At 60.9% G+C, this 17,238-nt stretch overlaps 1 protein-coding gene across 3 annotated transcripts; it reads left to right on the top strand.

Moving 5' to 3' along the window:
• The first annotated feature begins 4,167 nt into the window (after positions 1 to 4,167).
• KIF18B (kinesin family member 18B) lies at positions 4,168 to 16,571 on the top strand. 3 transcript variants are annotated; one of them, XM_082070648.1, is made up of 16 exons: positions 4,168 to 4,185; positions 4,983 to 5,377; positions 7,249 to 7,403; positions 7,910 to 8,014; positions 8,309 to 8,419; positions 10,120 to 10,317; positions 10,448 to 10,624; positions 10,969 to 11,043; positions 11,163 to 11,269; positions 11,772 to 11,877; positions 12,118 to 12,221; positions 12,930 to 13,132; positions 13,819 to 14,866; positions 15,545 to 15,640; positions 15,752 to 15,843; positions 16,127 to 16,571. In XM_082070648.1, exons 2-16 carry the CDS (start codon positions 5,062 to 5,064, stop codon positions 16,240 to 16,242), a joined length of 3,009 nt encoding a protein of 1,002 aa, XP_081926774.1. In that variant the 5' UTR covers positions 4,168 to 4,185; positions 4,983 to 5,061; the 3' UTR covers positions 16,243 to 16,571. The 3 variants fall into 3 exon arrangements, with proteins under 3 accessions (XP_081926774.1, XP_081926775.1, XP_081926773.1); XM_082070649.1 differs by lacking the exon at positions 4,168 to 4,185 and having other exon boundaries at positions 4,844 to 5,377; positions 13,822 to 14,866; XM_082070647.1 differs by lacking the exon at positions 4,168 to 4,185 and having other exon boundaries at positions 4,844 to 5,377.
• Positions 16,572 to 17,238: the final 667 nt, after the last annotated feature.

The raw sequence follows: 17,238 nt of genomic DNA, 5'->3' as shown, positions 1-17,238 counted from the left end.
CACACCACGGCCCCCTAAACCCACAGCGCCCCACGGCCCCTCCGACCACATAACATCCCGTCATGCTGCTCCAGGCCATCTATGGGGTCCCCAGCCCCCTTTCCCCTTCACTTACCCCATGGCTGCTAATTCGGGGCTGGGGGGCTGGGGAGACTGTAGAGATTGGGGACCCCCCTGTGCTGCCCCCCCGTACAACAAGTACAGCACCTTCTCGGGCTTCATCATCTACTCGGACTGAGCCTGGACCCACGGCATCGCCCCACAGAGCCCCCAGCCCCACAACATCCCCTCGTGCTGCTCAGACCATCTATGGGGTCTCCAACCTCCCTTTCACCACCGGTCACCCCACAGCTGCTAATTTAGGGTTGGGGGGCTGTGGGGCTGTCAAGATGTTGGGGACCCCCTTGTGCTGCCCCCTGCACCATCCCTGGCCGTGCACCCGCTTGGCCCCACGGCTCCCGCTGCTCCCCGCGGGCGGTGCCGGGTCCCCGTGTATATATGGACAGGACACACACGTGTCTATACGGCTCCCCCGCCCCGCTCTGGGGCTGCGCTGGGCGGGGGGAGCCGCCCTCGCTGCCCGACCCCGGGGCGACTCCATGGTAAAGCAGAGCTGTGACCTGTCCCTGTGCGCTGTCTGTGTCCCCTTGTCCCCCACCCCGGGGACAGGGTCCTCCTGCCACCCCCACAACCCACCCCGCGTGGCTTCGCACATCGGCCCAGCCGTGGGGTGCAACGAGGGGTTCCCCTGTCCCCTCCGCCACCTGCAGTGGGGACGCTGGGGGTGCCACCACGGCCGTGTCCCTGTCCCCAGAGCGCAGGTGGGTGGGGGGTGTCCCCTCGGGGACACGGCGTCCCCACCACGAGGGGGTTGGGCAGGCGGGGCCCTGGGACCCTCCGGCACACGCACCCGTCACCGCTGCCTCGGCGCCGACAGGACGTGTCCCAATTAGAGGTGACAGCGGGTGCCTGGGGCCACCGGCCACTGCTGTGGCTGCACTGGGGTCAGAGGGCGGGAGCCATTGGGGACACGCGAGGGGCCCTGGGGACAGGGTGCAGGTGTCACCCCCAGCACCCGGCGGGTCCTCAGCGCTGGTTCCTCAGCGCTAATGAACGGGAGGAGGAGCCGCCGGGGAGCGGGGGCTCGTTGTGGCCGCGGCCGGCGGGGCTGTCGGCCCCAGCTCTGAGGAGACGCCGCCATTAAGGCCGCTGTGGCTGCCGCCGCCCCCCCGGCTGGCACTGGGGGGACTCCGGGCCCCTCAGCCCCCCCGGGCCCTCGGCTGGTTCCTCTCCAGCAGACACCGCGGGAACCGCCGCTTCTCCCGCCCCCAGGGGCCGCCCCGGCCCGGTGCCCACGGCCGCCATGGGATGGGGCAGCGGAAAGATGGCGGCAGCGCAGCAGGCGGGACCACAACTGCCGGCACCGCGCGGGAGGCTCCTGGACACTGCGCCCAGAGCCGTGTGCTCCACGGGCTCTTCTCGCACGTCCGGCCCAGCGCCGTGTCCTCCCGCCAGCACCGTCCCAGTCCCAGTGTCCCCCGCCCCCATGGCGCTGGGCTCCCTCCCCAGGCACCGTGTCTGTGCTGCTCCACGGGCGGCCCCGTCCCCTGTGACCGAGATCGGGCCGCGCACCCCGTCCTGCACGTCGTGGAGTAAACATGATCGTCCTTGACCCCGCGGTGCCCGGTGCCCCCGGCAGCGCTGCCCACCCGCGCACCCCAGCACCCGGCACGGACATGAAGTTTGTGTTTGAGCGGGTGTTTGGGGAGGGGGCCACGCAGGACGAGCTGTTCCCGCACAGCCCCTGGGCTGCTGGACACTGTGCTCAGTGCTACAACTGCTCCGGTAAGAAACACCGGGGGCCGTGCAGGAGCTCCTGCCCCATCCGCTCCCGTAGCTGTGGGTGTTTTGGGGGCTGCTGCGCCCCCTGCGAGCTCTCCCGGGCTGGCAGTGCCGTAAAGCCGGGTCTGGGAGCTCCTCGCTGGGTCTGAAGCTCCTCGCTGGGTCTGAAGCCCCTCGCCCGCAGCCCCTCGAATGGTGCTCCGGCAGCAGCCGAGCAGCTTATCGAGCACATCAGTTGTGAGAGATTCACATTGTGTTCCCTGCTCCAAGTGCACAACGAGCAGATCCACGACCTGCTGGAGCCCAAGGGGCCGCTCAACATCAGAGAAAACCCTGACAAAGGGCTCATCGTTCAGGGCCTCTCCTTCCACCAGGTGGGGGTAAAAACAGGCACAAGCTCTGGGCAACGCTGCACCCACACCAGGTCTGGAAGCGGCTCTGTGTCCTGGGGACACGGGGGGGTGTGAGGACAAGGGGTGGGGTGTGAGCACACAGAGGTACCGTCTGTGTGTCCCCTGACTGGCAGCAAACGTGACCCCAAGCTGAAACGAGCCCCCCGAGCTGCGGGATCTCCCGGCTGAGCCGCCGTGGCCGCTCGCTGTCGGGTTGTCTCGGCGCCTGCACACGGGACGCGCTGACACCTCCTCTCTGCTCCGTCTCCCCCAGCCCAGCTCTGCCGAACACCTCCTGGAGATGTTGGCCAAAGAAAACAGGAACCGCACGCAGCATCCCACGGATGCCAACGCCGCCTCCTCCCGCTCCCACGCGGTGTTCCAGGTGAGGTGCTGGATGTGGTTTTGCTCGGGAGCTGAACTGGAAAGGGGCTGGGGAGCCAGCTCGTGCCAGGACCAGCGTCATAGGGTTCCTGTGGCTGCTGCTGCGGTGACATGGGGACAACTGGAGTGGTTGTTGCTCCGAACAGAGAGATACGGGGCTGGGCAGGCCATGTGCTGCAGTGGGACAGCACGTACTGGTCATACTGGTGGCAACATCTCCTGGACGTCCCCCTGCTCCCAGCCTGCTGTTACGTCTCCCAAGAGCTGAAATTTCACCTTGTGCTTTTGACTCTTGTTGACTTGACTTGTGGGAGCTGCACCCAAAACCTGACGGGGCGCGAAGGGGGGTGATCATCACCGGCTCCTGCTCATGCCTCCCCTGGTGCCGTGAGCAGCGTCCTCTGCCATTTTCCCCTCAGCACTGAGCCAGGAATTACTCCCGGGGGTCTGTCCCCTGGGTGTCCCCTGAGGCGGGTGCCGCGGTGTCCCCTGCGCAGTGCGGCCAGCGCCATCGCGCAGGACGCCGACCAGAACTGCGACTGCGCCAGCAGCAGCGTCATCCTGCACCTGGACCGGGGCACGAGGTCTCCATCAAGCTGGACGGGGGCAAAGCCCACGGGGGCAACAGCAACAAGTGCAGCACCTTCTCCGGCTTCATCATCTGCTCGGACTGAGCCTGGACCCACGGAATAGCCCTACAGCCCCACGGCATCACCCCATGGGCCCCCAGCCCCACAACCTCCCCTCATGCTACTCAGACCATCTATGGGGTCCCCAACCCCCCTTTCCCCACCGCTCACCCCACAGCTGCTAATTCGGGGTTGGGGGGCTGTGGGGCTGTCGAGATGTTGGGGACCCCCTTGTGCTGCCCCCTGCACCACCCCTGGCCGTGCACCCGCTTGGCCCCACGGCTCCCGCTGCTCCCCGCGGGCGGTGCCGGGTCCCCGTGTATATATGGACAGGACACACACGTGTCTATACGGTTCCCCCGCCCCGCTCTGGGGCTGCGCTGGGCGGGGGGAGCCGCCCTCGCTGCCCGACCCCGGGGCGACTCCATGGTAAAGCAGAGCTGTGACCTGTCCCTGTGCGCTGTCTGTGTCCCCTTGTCCCCCACCCCGGGGACAGGGTCCTCCTGCCACCCCCACAACCCACCCCGCGTGGCTTCGCACATCGGCCAAGCCGTGGGGTGCAACGAGGGGTTCCCCTGTCCCCTCCGCCACCTGCAGTGGGGACGCTGGGGGTGCCACCACGGCCGTGTCCCTGTCCCCAGAGCGCAGGGTGGGGGTGTCCCCTCAGGGACATGGGGATGGGGCAGCGGGGCAAGATGGCGCCAGCGCAGCACGGCGGGACTACAACTGCCGGGGCACCGCGCGGGGCGGGCGGGGCTCGCGCCGAGGGCGGGCGGGGCTCGCGCCGAGGGCGGGCGGGGCTCGCGCCGAGGGCGGGCGGGGCTCGCGCCGTGGGCGGGCGGAGCAGCCAATGGGAGGGGGAGCCGGGAGGAACGACCAATCGGGGCGGAGGGCGGGACCTGTCGGCCGTTTGAAAGGTCGAGCGGTGGTTGCAGCTGGTGAGTGGCGGCGGCGTCTCCGGGCGGGGCCTGCGGGCGATTTTCGGGCGGCAATGGGGACTGGGATGGGGCTGCGGGGGCTCTGGGGTGTGGGCAGGGAATGGGCATTCTCTGCGGGGGCTGGCGGAGTGGAGCAGTGTTCGGGAAGAGGGGCTGTGGTGGTCTGGGGCGGTTGGACCGGCCCGGGGCGTGGCGGGATGGTGGCCCTGGAAGGGGTGTGGGGGCCCGAGGGGTTGGAAAAGGGCGGGAGGGGAGACGGCTATAGGGGGGTGTGGGTGTGAAGGGACTGTAACGGCCTGACGGAGGGAGTTAGGGGTGAATGATGTCTGTAGGGGCCTGAGTGGGTTGAGTTGGGCTGTGAGGAGAGGGGGGCTATAGTGGTTTTAAAGCGGGGGCAGAACTGAGGGGGCGGCTATGGGGGCCTGAAGGGGGATGTAGGGTAGTGGGGGGCGTCCAAAGGGTGTTGTGGGGTCGTTGAGGGGTCCTGAAGCAGGGCATGAGGTTGTTGTGCAGGGGCCCAGGGGGGATGTGGGTTCCCTGGGGACGCCTGAAGGGGAGCGTGCGATCATTGGGGAGTCCTAAAGTGGGGTGTGGGGTCATTGGGGGGGGCCCTGTAGGGATTTGTAGGGTCACTGGGTGTGTTGTGGGGGCCTGAAGGGGGTCCCAGTGCCATGGGGATTATAAGGGCTGCTGTAGGGACCCAGCGGGTGTTAGGATGGGGATGGGGGGGGCGTTACAAAGCCTCAGGCTACCCCTCCACTGCTTCAGCGCCCAGCTGACCCATTTTCTCTGCCCAGAGTGCGTGAGGTTTCCTGGACGTTCGAGGCAAGAGTGGTGTTCTCCAGGCAGTGCTGTGTGCCAGTATCTCCTTCCGCCATGGCCCTGGGCTCCCCTCCAGAGGAGGGAACGGTGTCCGTAGTGGTCCGCGTGCGGCCCCCCGCCCCCTGTGAGCGGGAGCGGGCTGCGCACCCCGTCCTGCATGTTGTGGATGACAACCTGATTGTCTTCAACCCCGACATGCCCAGTGGCCCCCTCGGCAGTGCGCTGACCACCCGCGCGCCCAAACACCCGGGCAAAGACATTAAGTTTGTCTTTGACCGGGTGTTTGGGGAGGGGGCCACACAGGACGAGGTGTTCCAGCACACCACCTGTGAGCTGCTAGACACCGTACTCAATGGTTACAACTGCTCCGGTAAGAAACACCGTTGGTCATTGCAGGAGCTCCTGCCCCATCCACTCCTATAGCTGTAGATTTATGTATTGGAACAGGCTGCCCAGGGCAGTGCTGGAGTCACCATCCCTGGAGGGTTGGACAGATGTGGAGATGAGGTTCTCAGGGACATGGGGCAGTGCCAGGCTGGGGGATTGGTTAGACTCGATCTTGAGAGTCTTTTCCAACCAAAATGAATCTGTGATTCTATAAACATAGAACCTTAAAGTTGTTGGTGGCACCAAGCTGGCGTGATTGCAAGTGTGGTCAGAATGGGGACATTCCTGACATGGGACTGTCATCTCAGCAGGTGAATTAGGGGAAGTGAAACGTGGTGCTCTTGTAGAATCACAGATGGCTTGGGCTGGAGGGACCTTCATAGCCCATCCAGTGCCCCCCCTGCCATGAGCAGGGACATCTTCACCAGCTCAGGTTGCTCAGAGCCCCGTCCAGCCTGACCTGGGATGTCTCCAGGGATGGTTCATCCACCACCTCTCTGGCCAACCAGGCCAGGCTCTCACCACCCTCAGGCTATTACATATCTTTCCAATGTCCAATCTAAATCTGTCCTCTGTCAGTTTAAAACAGTTGTCCCTTGTCCTGCCACCGCAGGCCCTGGTAAAAAATTACTTTCTCGTAAGCCCCATTTATACACATTGAAAGGATGCACTAAGGTCTCCCCAGAGCTTATCTTTTCCGGGCTGAACACCCCAACTCTCTCAGCCTGTCCTCCCAGCAGAGCTGTTTCAGCCTCAGATCATTTTTGGGATCCCCTCTGACAGGTCCCTGTCTGTCTTGTACTGGGGACCCCTGAGCTGGATGCAGCATCCTGGCGGGGAGCGGGAGGGTGGGCAGAGGGTTTGAGGAGCAGGTGGGGAGAGAGATGGCTGGGCTGGAAGAGCCGGTGAGGAAGAAGAGTGTGAGGCTTAACACTGGACTGCAAAGTTCTGTGGCTGGGGTGGGATAACCCAGCACCCAGTACAGGCCGGGATCTGCGTGACGGGGGAGCAGATGCTGTGTTTTGGAGTAGGATTTGGGGTGAAGCAGACACATCTTGAGGTGCTTTGGGGGCTGCTGTGCTGTAAAGCCGGGTCTGGAAGCTCCTTGCTGGGTCTGGAAGCTCCTCGCCCGCTGCCGCGGCCCCTCGTGCTGTTCGCAGGCTGTCAGCAGCTGAGTGGCTTAACAAGCACATCAGCTGCGCGAGGCAGCGAGCAGGAGACGACTGCTCTCCTGTATCATCATGGGCTGGGCACAGGGATCGCAGGATGCTATTCCTGGCTCTCCGCACGCTCTGCGAGCCGTTGAAGGCTGCTCTGTCAACGTGCCCACCTGGCAGGCACGTCTCGTGTCTGTATCTGCATAAAATAACTTCAGGAGCCTCAAATGAGAGAGTTGTGAAGCGCTGGGTGCTGCTGATGGGGAGATGGGCTGAGGCTCTGTGGATTAGTGTGTCCTGCTCTGATGGTGATGCTCAAAGAGGGTGTTGAAAGATGGGAGGAAAATGAGATGAATTACAAGGTGTGGAAGAAGAAAAACCCGGTGAGAAGGGGGAATGGGGCTGCTTGGCTCATTACAGGGAAGGTTCAGGGGTGACTTGAGCAACTGAGCAGGTGGTGGTTTGTGGACTCGTTCTGTTTCTGCTAAATTAGAGAGACTGAAATGAGGAAAAAAAATTGCACTGAAGGACAGCATGGCTAGGACAGAGGGTAATTAGCTTTACCTCATCTCTGCAAAGTGCATGAGCAACCCCTGCCCCAGGGGTTGCTGCCAGATCCTCTCTCCCATGAAGAACTGCATTCTGCTGCTTCCGTTAATTAACAATTGTTTCAACCCTCCACCCTTTCTGCTTCCAGTGTTTGCCTACGGCGCAACCGGAGCAGGAAAAACCTATACCATGGTGGGGTCTGAGAACAGCCCTGGCATAATGTACCTCACCATGGTGGGCCTATATGAAAAGATCGAGGCCAGGAAAGAGAAGAGCTGCGAGGTTCTTGTTTCCTACCAGGAGGTACGTTGTGCCTGAACCGTGTCCTCTCCCACCTCCAGGTCACCGTCACTAAGGTTTGGGGTTGATCTGAACCCCATAGTGCCACACTTGGGGTACCTGCTGTGCTACCAGGTTGTGGTTGGATCTTGGAAACAATTTCTTCCCCAAAGGGCTGTTGGGCACTGGAACAGGCTGCCTAGGGCAGTGGTGGAATCACCATCCCTGTGAGGGTTGAACAGATGTGGAGATGAGGTTCTTAGGGACATGGGGCAGTGCTGGGGGTGGGGGAACGGTTGGACTTGATGGTCTTGAGTGTCTTTTCCAACCCAAACTATTCTGTAGCTCTATGACCTGCTGGTGATCCTTCTGATCTACCCTCTGCATTTAAAGCACCTCCCTGCTCCCAGTGTGACTCTGGGAAGAGGTCCCAGAAGTGGTGCTGGGGGTGACACCAGGTTGTGTGTGACCTTGGGTGCAAAGCTGCCGCAAAACTAAACCTCAACCTCACATTGTGTTCCCTGTTTCAGGTGTACAATGAGCAGATATACGACCTGCTGGAGCCCAAGGGGCCACTCAACATCAGAGAAGACCCTGACAAAGGGGTCATTATTCAGGGCCTCTCCTTCCACCAGGTGGGTGTAAAAACAGGCACAAGCTCTGGGCAACGCTGCACCCACACCAGGTCTGGAAGCGGATCTGTGTCCTGGGGACATGGAGGGGTGTGTGACGACAAGGGGTGGGGTGTGAGGACACAGAGGTACCGTCTGTGTGTCCCCTGACTGGCAGCAAACGTGACCCCAAGCTGAAACGAGCCCCCCGAGCTGCGGGATCTCCCGGCTGAGCCGCCGTGGCTGCTCGCTGTCGGGTTGTCTCAGTGCCTGCGTGCAGGACATGCTGACACCTCCTCTCTGCTCCGTCTCCCCCAGCCCAGCTCTGCCAAACACCTCCTGGAAATGCTGGCCCAAGGAAACAGGAACCGCACGCAGCATCCCACAGATGCCAACGCCACCTCCTCCCGCTCCCACGCAGTGTTCCAGGTGAGGCCGCTGGTTGTGGTTTTGCTCAGGAGCTGAGCTGGAGAGGGGCTGGGGAGCCAGCTCGTGTCGGGACCAGTGTCACGGGGTTCCTGTGGCTGCTGCTGGGGTGACACAGGGACAACTGGAGAGGTTGTTGCTCTGAACAGAGAGATACGGGGCTGGGCAGGCCATGTGCTGCAGTGGGGCAGCACGTACTGGTCACACTGGTGGCAACATCTCCCGGACATCCCCCTGCTCCCAGCCTGCTGTTATGTCTCTCAAGAGCTGAAATTTCACCTTGTGCTTTTGACTCTTGTTGAGTTGACTTGTGGGAGCTGTACCCAAAACCTGACCCGGAGCAAAAGGTGATGATCCTCACTGGCTTCTGCTTGTGCCACCCCTGGTGTTGTGAGCAGCATCCTACATCATGTCCCCTTGGCACTGAGACAGAAATTACACTCCCTAGGGGTCCATAAATTGTCCCCCCGGTTTCTCAGCACTGTCCTGCACACACCCACCAGCTGATTTCCATTCCAGCGAGGCCCTTCCCCGAATCAGCAGGGCCGTCACGGCTGCGCGGGGAGACGCGGGGCTCTGACTGTCGTCTGGGTCTGAAGCTGGTGCCGTGCCCGCTGCTGCGCGCAGGGGGAAATCCAGGTGTCTGGACACTTTCCCAGCTGGGCCGCTCAGTGGGTGCTGGATCCCTGCCTGCCTGAATCCATTAGTCGTGCTGGAAATCTGCCCTTCCTGCTGCTGCCTCTGCCTCCCGACAGCCGAACTGCAGCCTGGGGAGGATGTGGGACCAGTTTCCGGCATCTCTGTGGCACCTCCAGACTGTGCAGGGGAACTCTGGGGGGCTGAGGGGGCTTAGGGGGTGTTGGGGGATGTGTTTGTTTCTCCTGGGAGATGTTTAGGGGTGCAGATGGGGAAGTTTTGGGTGATGCAGCCAGGTGAGTCTCATCTCTGTGTCCCTGTGCCAGCTGGGAGCTGGGATTGGCACCAAAACCCCAGCTGGATGCTGCCCCCAGGTTGTGTCTGAGTTTGCTGGTACAATCCCCAGCTGGAGTCAGGGCTGGGGCTGCGCTGTGTGTGTGCACCTCCTGGGTCACGCTGGCCTCTGGGTTGCCATGTTGTCCCTGGGAGACCGACCAGCTGAACCCTCTCGCTCAGCAAGCGCAGGAGATGCTGATTTTCTGTAGCTCTGTCACTCCCTGCGAGATCTTTCTGTGGCTTTGCTCCTCGTGTCATCAAGTGTTTCACTTGTGTCTTGGTGTGCTGAGCTCCTCTCTTCCCCCTGCTCAACCTCATGGCCTCTGTAATCCACTTCACCTTCCTTTATAAACACTGGAACTGGAGATGCTGGATCCAACCAACAACCCCCTGTGTCTTGTGGAGCCACAACCTTATCCCAGGGACCTGGGGGGTTCAGCTGGAGACCAGGAGCTGGGGGGAGACCTTCTGCTCTTAGAACTGCCTGAAAGGAGCTTGGAGCCAGGGGAGGCTGAGGTTGGATCTTGGGAACACTTTCTTCCCCAAGGGCTGTGGGGCATTGGAACAGGCTGCCCAGGGCAGTGCTGGAGTCACCATCCCTGGAGGGTTGGACAGATGGAGATGAGGTTCTCAGGGACATGGGGTAGTGCCAGATGTGGGGTAACACTTGGACTTGATGATCTTGAGGGTCTTTTCCAACCAAAACGATTCTATGATCTCTGTCCTCACAGATCTGCGTGAAGCAGCAGGATCGCATTGGTGGCCTCACTCGGGATCTGCAAGTGTCCAAGATGAGTTTGATTGACCTGGCAGGCTCGGAGCGAGCTTCGGTCACCAACGCCAAGGGAGAGCGGCTCCGTGAAGGCGCCAACATCAACCGTTCACTGCTGGCCCTCATCAATGTCATCAACGCGCTGGCTGACACCAAGGTAATGCTGTTCGTGTGGCCACACTGGGCTCCAAGAAGCGCCACGGGATGAGCATGGCCATCCCCTTGCAACACAGGATTTGGAGCCTGTGCACCCAAAAGCTGAGCAGACCCTTGATGTCTTGGTACAGAGCAAGAAAACCCACATCCCATACCGGGACAGCAAGCTCACACGCCTGCTGAAGGACTCCATTGGTGGCAACTGCCGCACCGTCATGATCGCTGCCGTGAGCCCCTCTGCACTGGCCTACGAGGACACCTACAACACGCTCAAGTATGCCAGCCGTGCCAAGGAGATCAAGCTGTCGGTGAGAAGCTGCTGGGTGTTTGGGAGCTGCTAGGGATGGGTGGGAAGGAGCCTGGGGTGGGTTAGTGGGTCCTTCCCTTCTCAAGCTCAAGTTTTCCAGCCCTGGGGATGCTGGTTTGGGCAGAAAGCAGCTGGTGAAACTGCTGATATACTCTGCCTGGACTTTGCTAAAGCCCCCCAGCCCAGAGCGCAGGAAGGGTTGTAAATGTAGCAGCAGGTCCCTGAGCGCAGATCATGTTCCCTGGGGCTCCTGGGGACCCTGGAGGAGGCTGAGCAGCTGCTCCAGCATCGGGAGAGGGGAATGTGCTGCTCCAGCACTGCTGTAACCTGTCCCTGTCTCTGCAGCTGAAGAGCAACGTGCTCAGCGTCGACTGCCACATTAGCAAATACGCCGTGGTCTGCGAGCAGCTGCAAGCAGAGGTGAGATGCTGGCCAGGAGTGCATGGCTCTGGCTTTAGCTGTGGTTTCCTTGGGACGTGGAGCTCCAAGCTGCTGGGGGTCATGGAACCCTCTGAGCAATGGATGATCCTCTCTCGCAGGTGGCAGATCTGCGGGCAAAGCTCCGTGCCTACGAGGATGCTGCCCAAGAGGCCAAAAACTCGGCACCGGTGGCTCCCCTTGGTGTGAGCCCAGCGGGACTGCACAGGTGAGGCTGGTGGGGAGGAGGGACAGAGGTTGGTGTCACCTCCTGGTGTCCCCATGTCAAGGTGTCTGTGAGGTTTTAGTGCTGCTCAGAGCCCAAGTGTCTGTCAGAAAGTGGCTGAGCCACTCTGCGGGTGTGCAGCACCATCTGAGCGGTGGTCAGGTGTAGTTATGAGCCTGATGGACCACAGCGTGCAAGCACCAAGGGTTGCAAAGGTCAAGTCTTCTTTGATCCATCCCAGAACTACTTCACTAACACAGTGGCTTCCCCAGAGGATCTTCTGTGCCTCAATTGCTTCTTCTTGTCCCTTTGTTGGGACAAGACTTTGTTGGAACAGGCTACCCAGGGCAGTGGTGGAGTCACCATCCCTAGAGGGGTTGAACAGATGCAGAAATGAGGTTCTCAGGGACATGGGGTGGTGCCAGGGGTGGGGGAATGGTTGAACTCTATGATCTTGAGGGGCTTTTCCAACCAAAGTGATTCCATGATTCTCTGGCTCCTGTAGGTTGGAGGAATCTGTCCCAAAGCCACACTCAGCCCTGGGTGGTGACAGCGAGCAGCAGGATCTGGGAGCTGGGTGGCCTGTCCAGCTGCAGCTGGAGCCAGAGGAGGTGAGAGAGCAGTGGGCAGCACGGGGGGCTTGGCATGAGGAGTGGGGCTCAAATACCCGGGTGGGACACACCGGGAGGGGGCACGAGCTCAGCTGGTCTGTGGGGTTATTGTGTGCTGGGCTGTGGATTGCCAGCGAAACCCCTTAACTTCCCAGCTCACAGGGAGTTTGGGGGCCAAACAACTCAAATATGGGTTAATCCTGAGTGAGGTCAATAAGGATTTTTAACTGATTGCTCCAGGTCCCAGAGGAAATGCTGCACAGCAGCGCCAGAGCAACCCACCAGCTGGAGCCGAAGGAACCGAGCCACTTTCTACAGGGCTTGTCTGGCAGCTGGACAGAGAAGTGAGCGTCCCTGTGCTGTCTTTGTGTGTCGTGTCCTCCTGTCTGCCCATGGAGGTCAGGTTGTCCCTGTTCCTGTTGTGTGTAGCCATCCTAGGGGTGGTCTGGATGGATGTGGGGCTGGGTCTCTGCTGGCAGATCACTGCCTGCCCTGTAAAATAAGGAATTTGGCTCCTGGGGATCTAATCCCGTGGGATAATCCATCCTGGAAATGCCAGTGATGAAGGTTTCCAGGCACAGCATCCGTGTGAGCCTTAAGTGCGTGTTGTTAGTCCTGAAATTACCTCTGTGAAGTCTTTGCTCCTGCCACGGCTCCTGGCAGGGCTCCCGTGGCTCCATCTGCTGCAGTCACCTCAGCAGAACAAGCCTCTTCAGAACGGTCTCTGCGGGAGGCCGGCCTCTGTGTGCCTTGACATCTGCCTCCAGCCGGGCTAACGAGTGTCTGAAACCTGGCAAAAAGTCTGTGGAGGCTGTTTGATCCCTTGGGATCAACATACAACTTGCAGATCAAGTTCTCCAGTAAGAGATTTACAACCTGAGCATCTCGCAGCTCCAAAGTTTGCCCCTCTTCTCCCAAAACTCTGCCGCCAGGGCCTGCCCCACTGGAGGAGGTGTCTCAGAGGTGATGCTGGTGGTGCTGAGCATCTGTTACTGGTGATGCTGGCTCAGTCTCCCATCTAAGCGGTTCTTGTGTCTGTCTGTCTGTCCCAGGCTCATAGCTGCCATCCTGAGTGTGGCCCGCAAGCAGTACTCCCTCCTGCGGGACGCCAACCTCCTCACTCCTGACATGGTGTCTGAATTTGAGGAGCTGGAGCGCCTGGTCTGTCAGGACGCTGGTGTGACCCTGGAGCAAACCTCGGCCCCGAGCAGAGCTGCGGACGTCACCGGGGCCAGCGCTGCCCCAGGCTGTGACGGTGAGGACCTGGGGTTGGATTTGTCCCCTCTCCTTTGTCTCAGCGTGCACTGGAGGAGCCAGTGGTGGGGGGGGTCACAGTTTCCAGCCATGGGCACAAGGCAGAGAGATGAGTTTCTCCTGACGTGGTGCCCAGTGGGTTGTGCTGAGAGCAGCTCCAGCCTCACTTTGTAGAGCGATTCCAGCAGCCTGGGGCATGGCAGGAGCCGTGAGCAGCCCTTGTCCCTGGAGAGCTCAGTGTGTATTTGAGCTGACTTGCACACTCCTGCTCCAGGAGACCAAAGTAGCACTTCTGATCCTCATTTTTCCTTGTCTTGTTTACTCCTCCGTGGTACAGTTGCCCAAATCAGCCCGGCTGTAGCCTCCCAGCTGTCAGCCTGCGCCTGCCTGGGGCTGAGCTCATCCTCAGCACACAAACCCGGCAGCGAAGCTGTGGGCTCTGCGGGTCCCATTTTCCAGGGACAGACCTGGTGTTGCCACAGGGTGCTTGCTGTGGGACCGGGCTGGTGCCTTTAGGCTGGCAAAGCACAGGATTATTTGTGCTGGCAGTTTAAAGCGGTTTGATGGAAACAGCCACTGGCAAATGGCTGCTGTGGCTGATGGGGGCAGGGGGGCGCACCCTGGGGTTTGGGGGAGCCTAGGACCTGCAGACAGGGAGAAGATGACTCTGTATCTTTGCTTCTTTAGCAGAGGCGTCTGTCCCTGTGCCCAATGCCCCTGCGACCAGCGTCGCCCTGCAATGCCTGAAGCAGCTCTCCCCGCTTGCCAGCCCTGTGCCGACGGCTCCCAGCCCAATTCGGAAGAGGAGGAACACTGGGAGAAACAGCGCTGCAATGCACAGTGCCAAGAGGAACAGTGCTGAGATGCACGGCTCTGTGTTGAGCAGCGCTGAAATGCACAGTGCTAAGAGGAACAGCGCCGAGATGCACAGCGCTGTGAAGAGTGCTGAGATGCACGGCTCTGCGTTGAGCAGTGCCAAAATGCACAGCGCCAGAATGCACAGTGCCAAGAGGAGCAATGCTGAAATGCACAGCACCGGGAGCAGTGCTGGGATGCGCAGTGCTATGCGCAGCGCCGAAATGCACGGCGCTATGGACAGTACCGAGATGCGCAGTGCTATGAACGATGCCGTGATGTGCAGCGCCGTGATGCACAGTACCGAAATGCACAGCGCTATGGACAGTACCGAGATGCGCGGTGCTACGAACGACGCTGTGATGTGCAGCGCCGTGATGCACAGCGCTGAAATGCACAGCACCACGTTGAGCAGTGCTGAGACGAGCAGTGCTGAGATGTGCAGTGCCGAGATGCACAGCCCCGCATTGAACAGCACTTTCCAAGTGGAAACTCCTCGCAGCCTCAAAAGGCGGGTGAAACGCCAGCGGAGCAGCGGGAGCGCAGCAGAGACTCCTGGGGTGATGCTGAGCCCTGGCAGCCCCTGTCTGGCAGCAGCAGCTCAGGCGCCCCTTGTCTCCCCACTGCCATTATATTGCACCCCCAAAATCTGCCCGCTGACAGTCCCCAAAAACCGCGTGCCCCTGACGGTGTCGGCCGCCCAGAACTGCCATGCTACGCCTGCTGCACCTGCCCACAAACTCAACGTGACGTTTGACGTCTGTGAGTACAGCGGCTCACCTGGTGCGGCCGACCCGGCTGCCTTCAGTGGCCCCGAGATCTCCATCTGGGAGAATGTCCAGAGCCTCCTCAACAAGCAGGATGGTCCCTTCGTGCCCAGGTGAGTGTGGCCCTGCCTGGGGTACCCCCGGTTGTGAGGAACCCCCCTCATGCTCTGGCTGGGTGAATCATTTCTGGGTTGCTGCAGCCAGCGGGCTGAGCTGGTCTGTGAAGTGCTCACAAAGACACAAAAAGCACTCTGAGAAAATCTCCTTTTCCTTTTGGACACAGAGGAGCAGCCTCTAGACAGCCACTGGATCGCTGAGGGGGACGAAGGGGACATTGGGGACATCACCTTGTCCCAGAGAGGCTGGAGCAAGGGCTGGAACTGCACAGTGGAGGGGATTGACGTGGTTTCTTTAATTTTATTGCTGGTGCTTCCAAAAGGCTCTGGCTTTTACAGAGCTGTGTGAATTTTTGTGACCATCCCTGTAGTGCAGGACACCCTTGGGTCTCCCATTCTCCTCTCGCTGTAGGAAATAGTTCCTATAGTGGGTAACTGGGGAAACTGAGGCAGAGGGGAAGACCCTGGCCACCTTAGGGGGCAGCAGCACCTGGGTTGCAGCCACCTCCTCAGGCTTTAGTCCTGTTTGAGTCTTTTGTTTTTTCCCCAAAAAAACAAGCAGAGTTCCTGTGGCTGGTCCCTGTGGGGTGACGGTGTCAGCGCAGCTGTTTCCCAGCCCCACGGAGCGGGCGCTCAAGCTCTGGCCCGGCACTAACACTCTTCTCCTGCCTGCAGAACCTGCATCCCAGCGCGCAGCGTGAAGGCTTCATCCATCCCCAAACCCTCCTCGGTCCCCAAAGCCCCCGCGCAGAAGCGGAGGCGAGTGGAGAGGTGAGACGGTGCCAGCACCCTGTCCCCAGAGCGCTCCCCGTCCCTGCCCCTGCCATCTGGGGATGGTTGGGGACCTCAGGGGTTTCAAATGGCCCTTTTTCTCGTTCCCAGCACTGCTCCCCCCTCTCTGGGGGCGCTCCAGAGCCACAGCACCAACCTCCCGAGCACACGCCGGAGATGTGCGCAGCCATCCCGCATCCCAGGTGAGCCACGCACCCCCAAACCGGGGATCCCCCAGCACACCGGGCTCCGGGGGCTCCCTGCCTCGGGACACGCACCAAACTGGTGCTGTGCCAGCCCCGTCCCACTTCAGGGGGTCAAATACCTGGAACTGAGACGGGAAGTGCTGGCGGAAGGTGCTGTTTGGGGTTCGCTGCACCCGCATCCTCGGGGCAGGGCGGTGGGGGCAGGAGGGGGATGTTGGGGGACCTGACTTTGCTGCTTTGCCTCTGGAGCTGCTTCATTTCTTTCTCTTTCCCTCCCCAGCTCATCCTCCAGCCACTCTGCCCCGCAAAGGCAGGACCAGGAGCACCAAAGACCCAGTGGCCTCTGCCGGGGCCCTCCCGACTCGCACCCCCCGGCTGAGGAAGCTCTTATGCTGATGGCTCCACCGTCCAGGATCCTCCCCAGGTCCAAACCCACATCCCAAACTTCTTCCTTTTTTTGGGGACCCCCATCCCCTCCTTCCTGCAGCCCCACAAGGTTCTTCTCAAACTGTCGTTCAACCCCAGAGTCACCCTCTATCCCCACTCATTCCCCTGTTGTTATTTTTCCCGCCCCCCCGGCGCAGCCCTGTGTTATTTTTGCAGCAGATGGGTTATTGCTGTTCCCTCTCAGCCCCTCTCGAATCAGCGCCGGGTGTCGAGTTCTAACAGATGGGTTATGCTAAGAAATAACATGTGCTTTTAATAAATCCTTTCGTTTCCAACCAGAGGGGAGACGTGCGGCTGGTTCTTCTCGCCTCCCCCTGGCGCAGGAGCTCGGCTTGGGCAGCAGCTCCTGCCTGAGCAGGCCTGGAAAAGGCCTTTGCTCCTGGGGGGGCTCAAGCCTAGTCCCCCCTCTTCACCCCCCATCTCCCAGCATCACTGGGGCCCTGTGGTGCCTTCTGCCCCCTTTGCTTGGGTGGGATCCCGGGGTGAGGGTGATGGATGTCCACCCATCTCCTTGTCCCCCTGGGGTCCCTGCACCTGTCTGTGACCCCCCCATCCTGGGCAGGGAGCTCTGAGCATCCCAACCCCCCCATGCTCCCCTCCCTGGGCACATCTGGGCGCTGCTACATCTGCACCAGCCCCTCGCAGCCCCCCCTGAGGTCACCAAGTGTGGCAGGAGCAGGAGGTGGGAGTGACCCCGCTCTGGGCGCTGCTGTCCCCTGGGACTGGGGTCACCAGCTCCTCCTGCCCCACTTTCCCGCCTGGCAGCGCCACATCTCGCCTTTGTCTTCTCGGAGGCTGGAAGCTTCTAATTAAAACTTCCAGGCTGCTCCTGGTTCGTTTGGCTCATTAAGGGGGGGTCGGGAAGGAGGAGGAGGACGGGGGGAGCCCAGAGCCAGAGTGACAGCTCTGTCCCCTCTGAGCCGCTGCGTGGGAGCTGGAGGAATG

The sequence above is a fragment of the Streptopelia decaocto genome, assembly GCF_964273445.1.
Source record: "Streptopelia decaocto genome assembly, chromosome: 22".
In the NCBI taxonomy this organism is placed as follows: domain Eukaryota; kingdom Metazoa; phylum Chordata; class Aves; order Columbiformes; family Columbidae; genus Streptopelia; species Streptopelia decaocto.
The sequence above is the reverse complement of the archived record's forward strand: the minus strand, read 5'-3'. Positions and strand labels throughout refer to the sequence as shown.

Bases quoted from the DNA above. Each gene is read 5' to 3' on its own strand.
- KIF18B (XM_082070648.1), top strand. From the start codon at position 5,062: ATGGCCCTGGGCTCCCCTCCAGAGGAGGGAACGGTGTCCGTAGTGGTC. The intron at 7,404-7,909 runs GTACGTTGTGCC...TCCCTGTTTCAG, and splicing joins TTCTTGTTTCCTACCAGGAG to GTGTACAATGAGCAGATATA. The intron at 14,867-15,544 runs GTGAGTGTGGCC...TCCTGCCTGCAG, and splicing joins GATGGTCCCTTCGTGCCCAG to AACCTGCATCCCAGCGCGCA.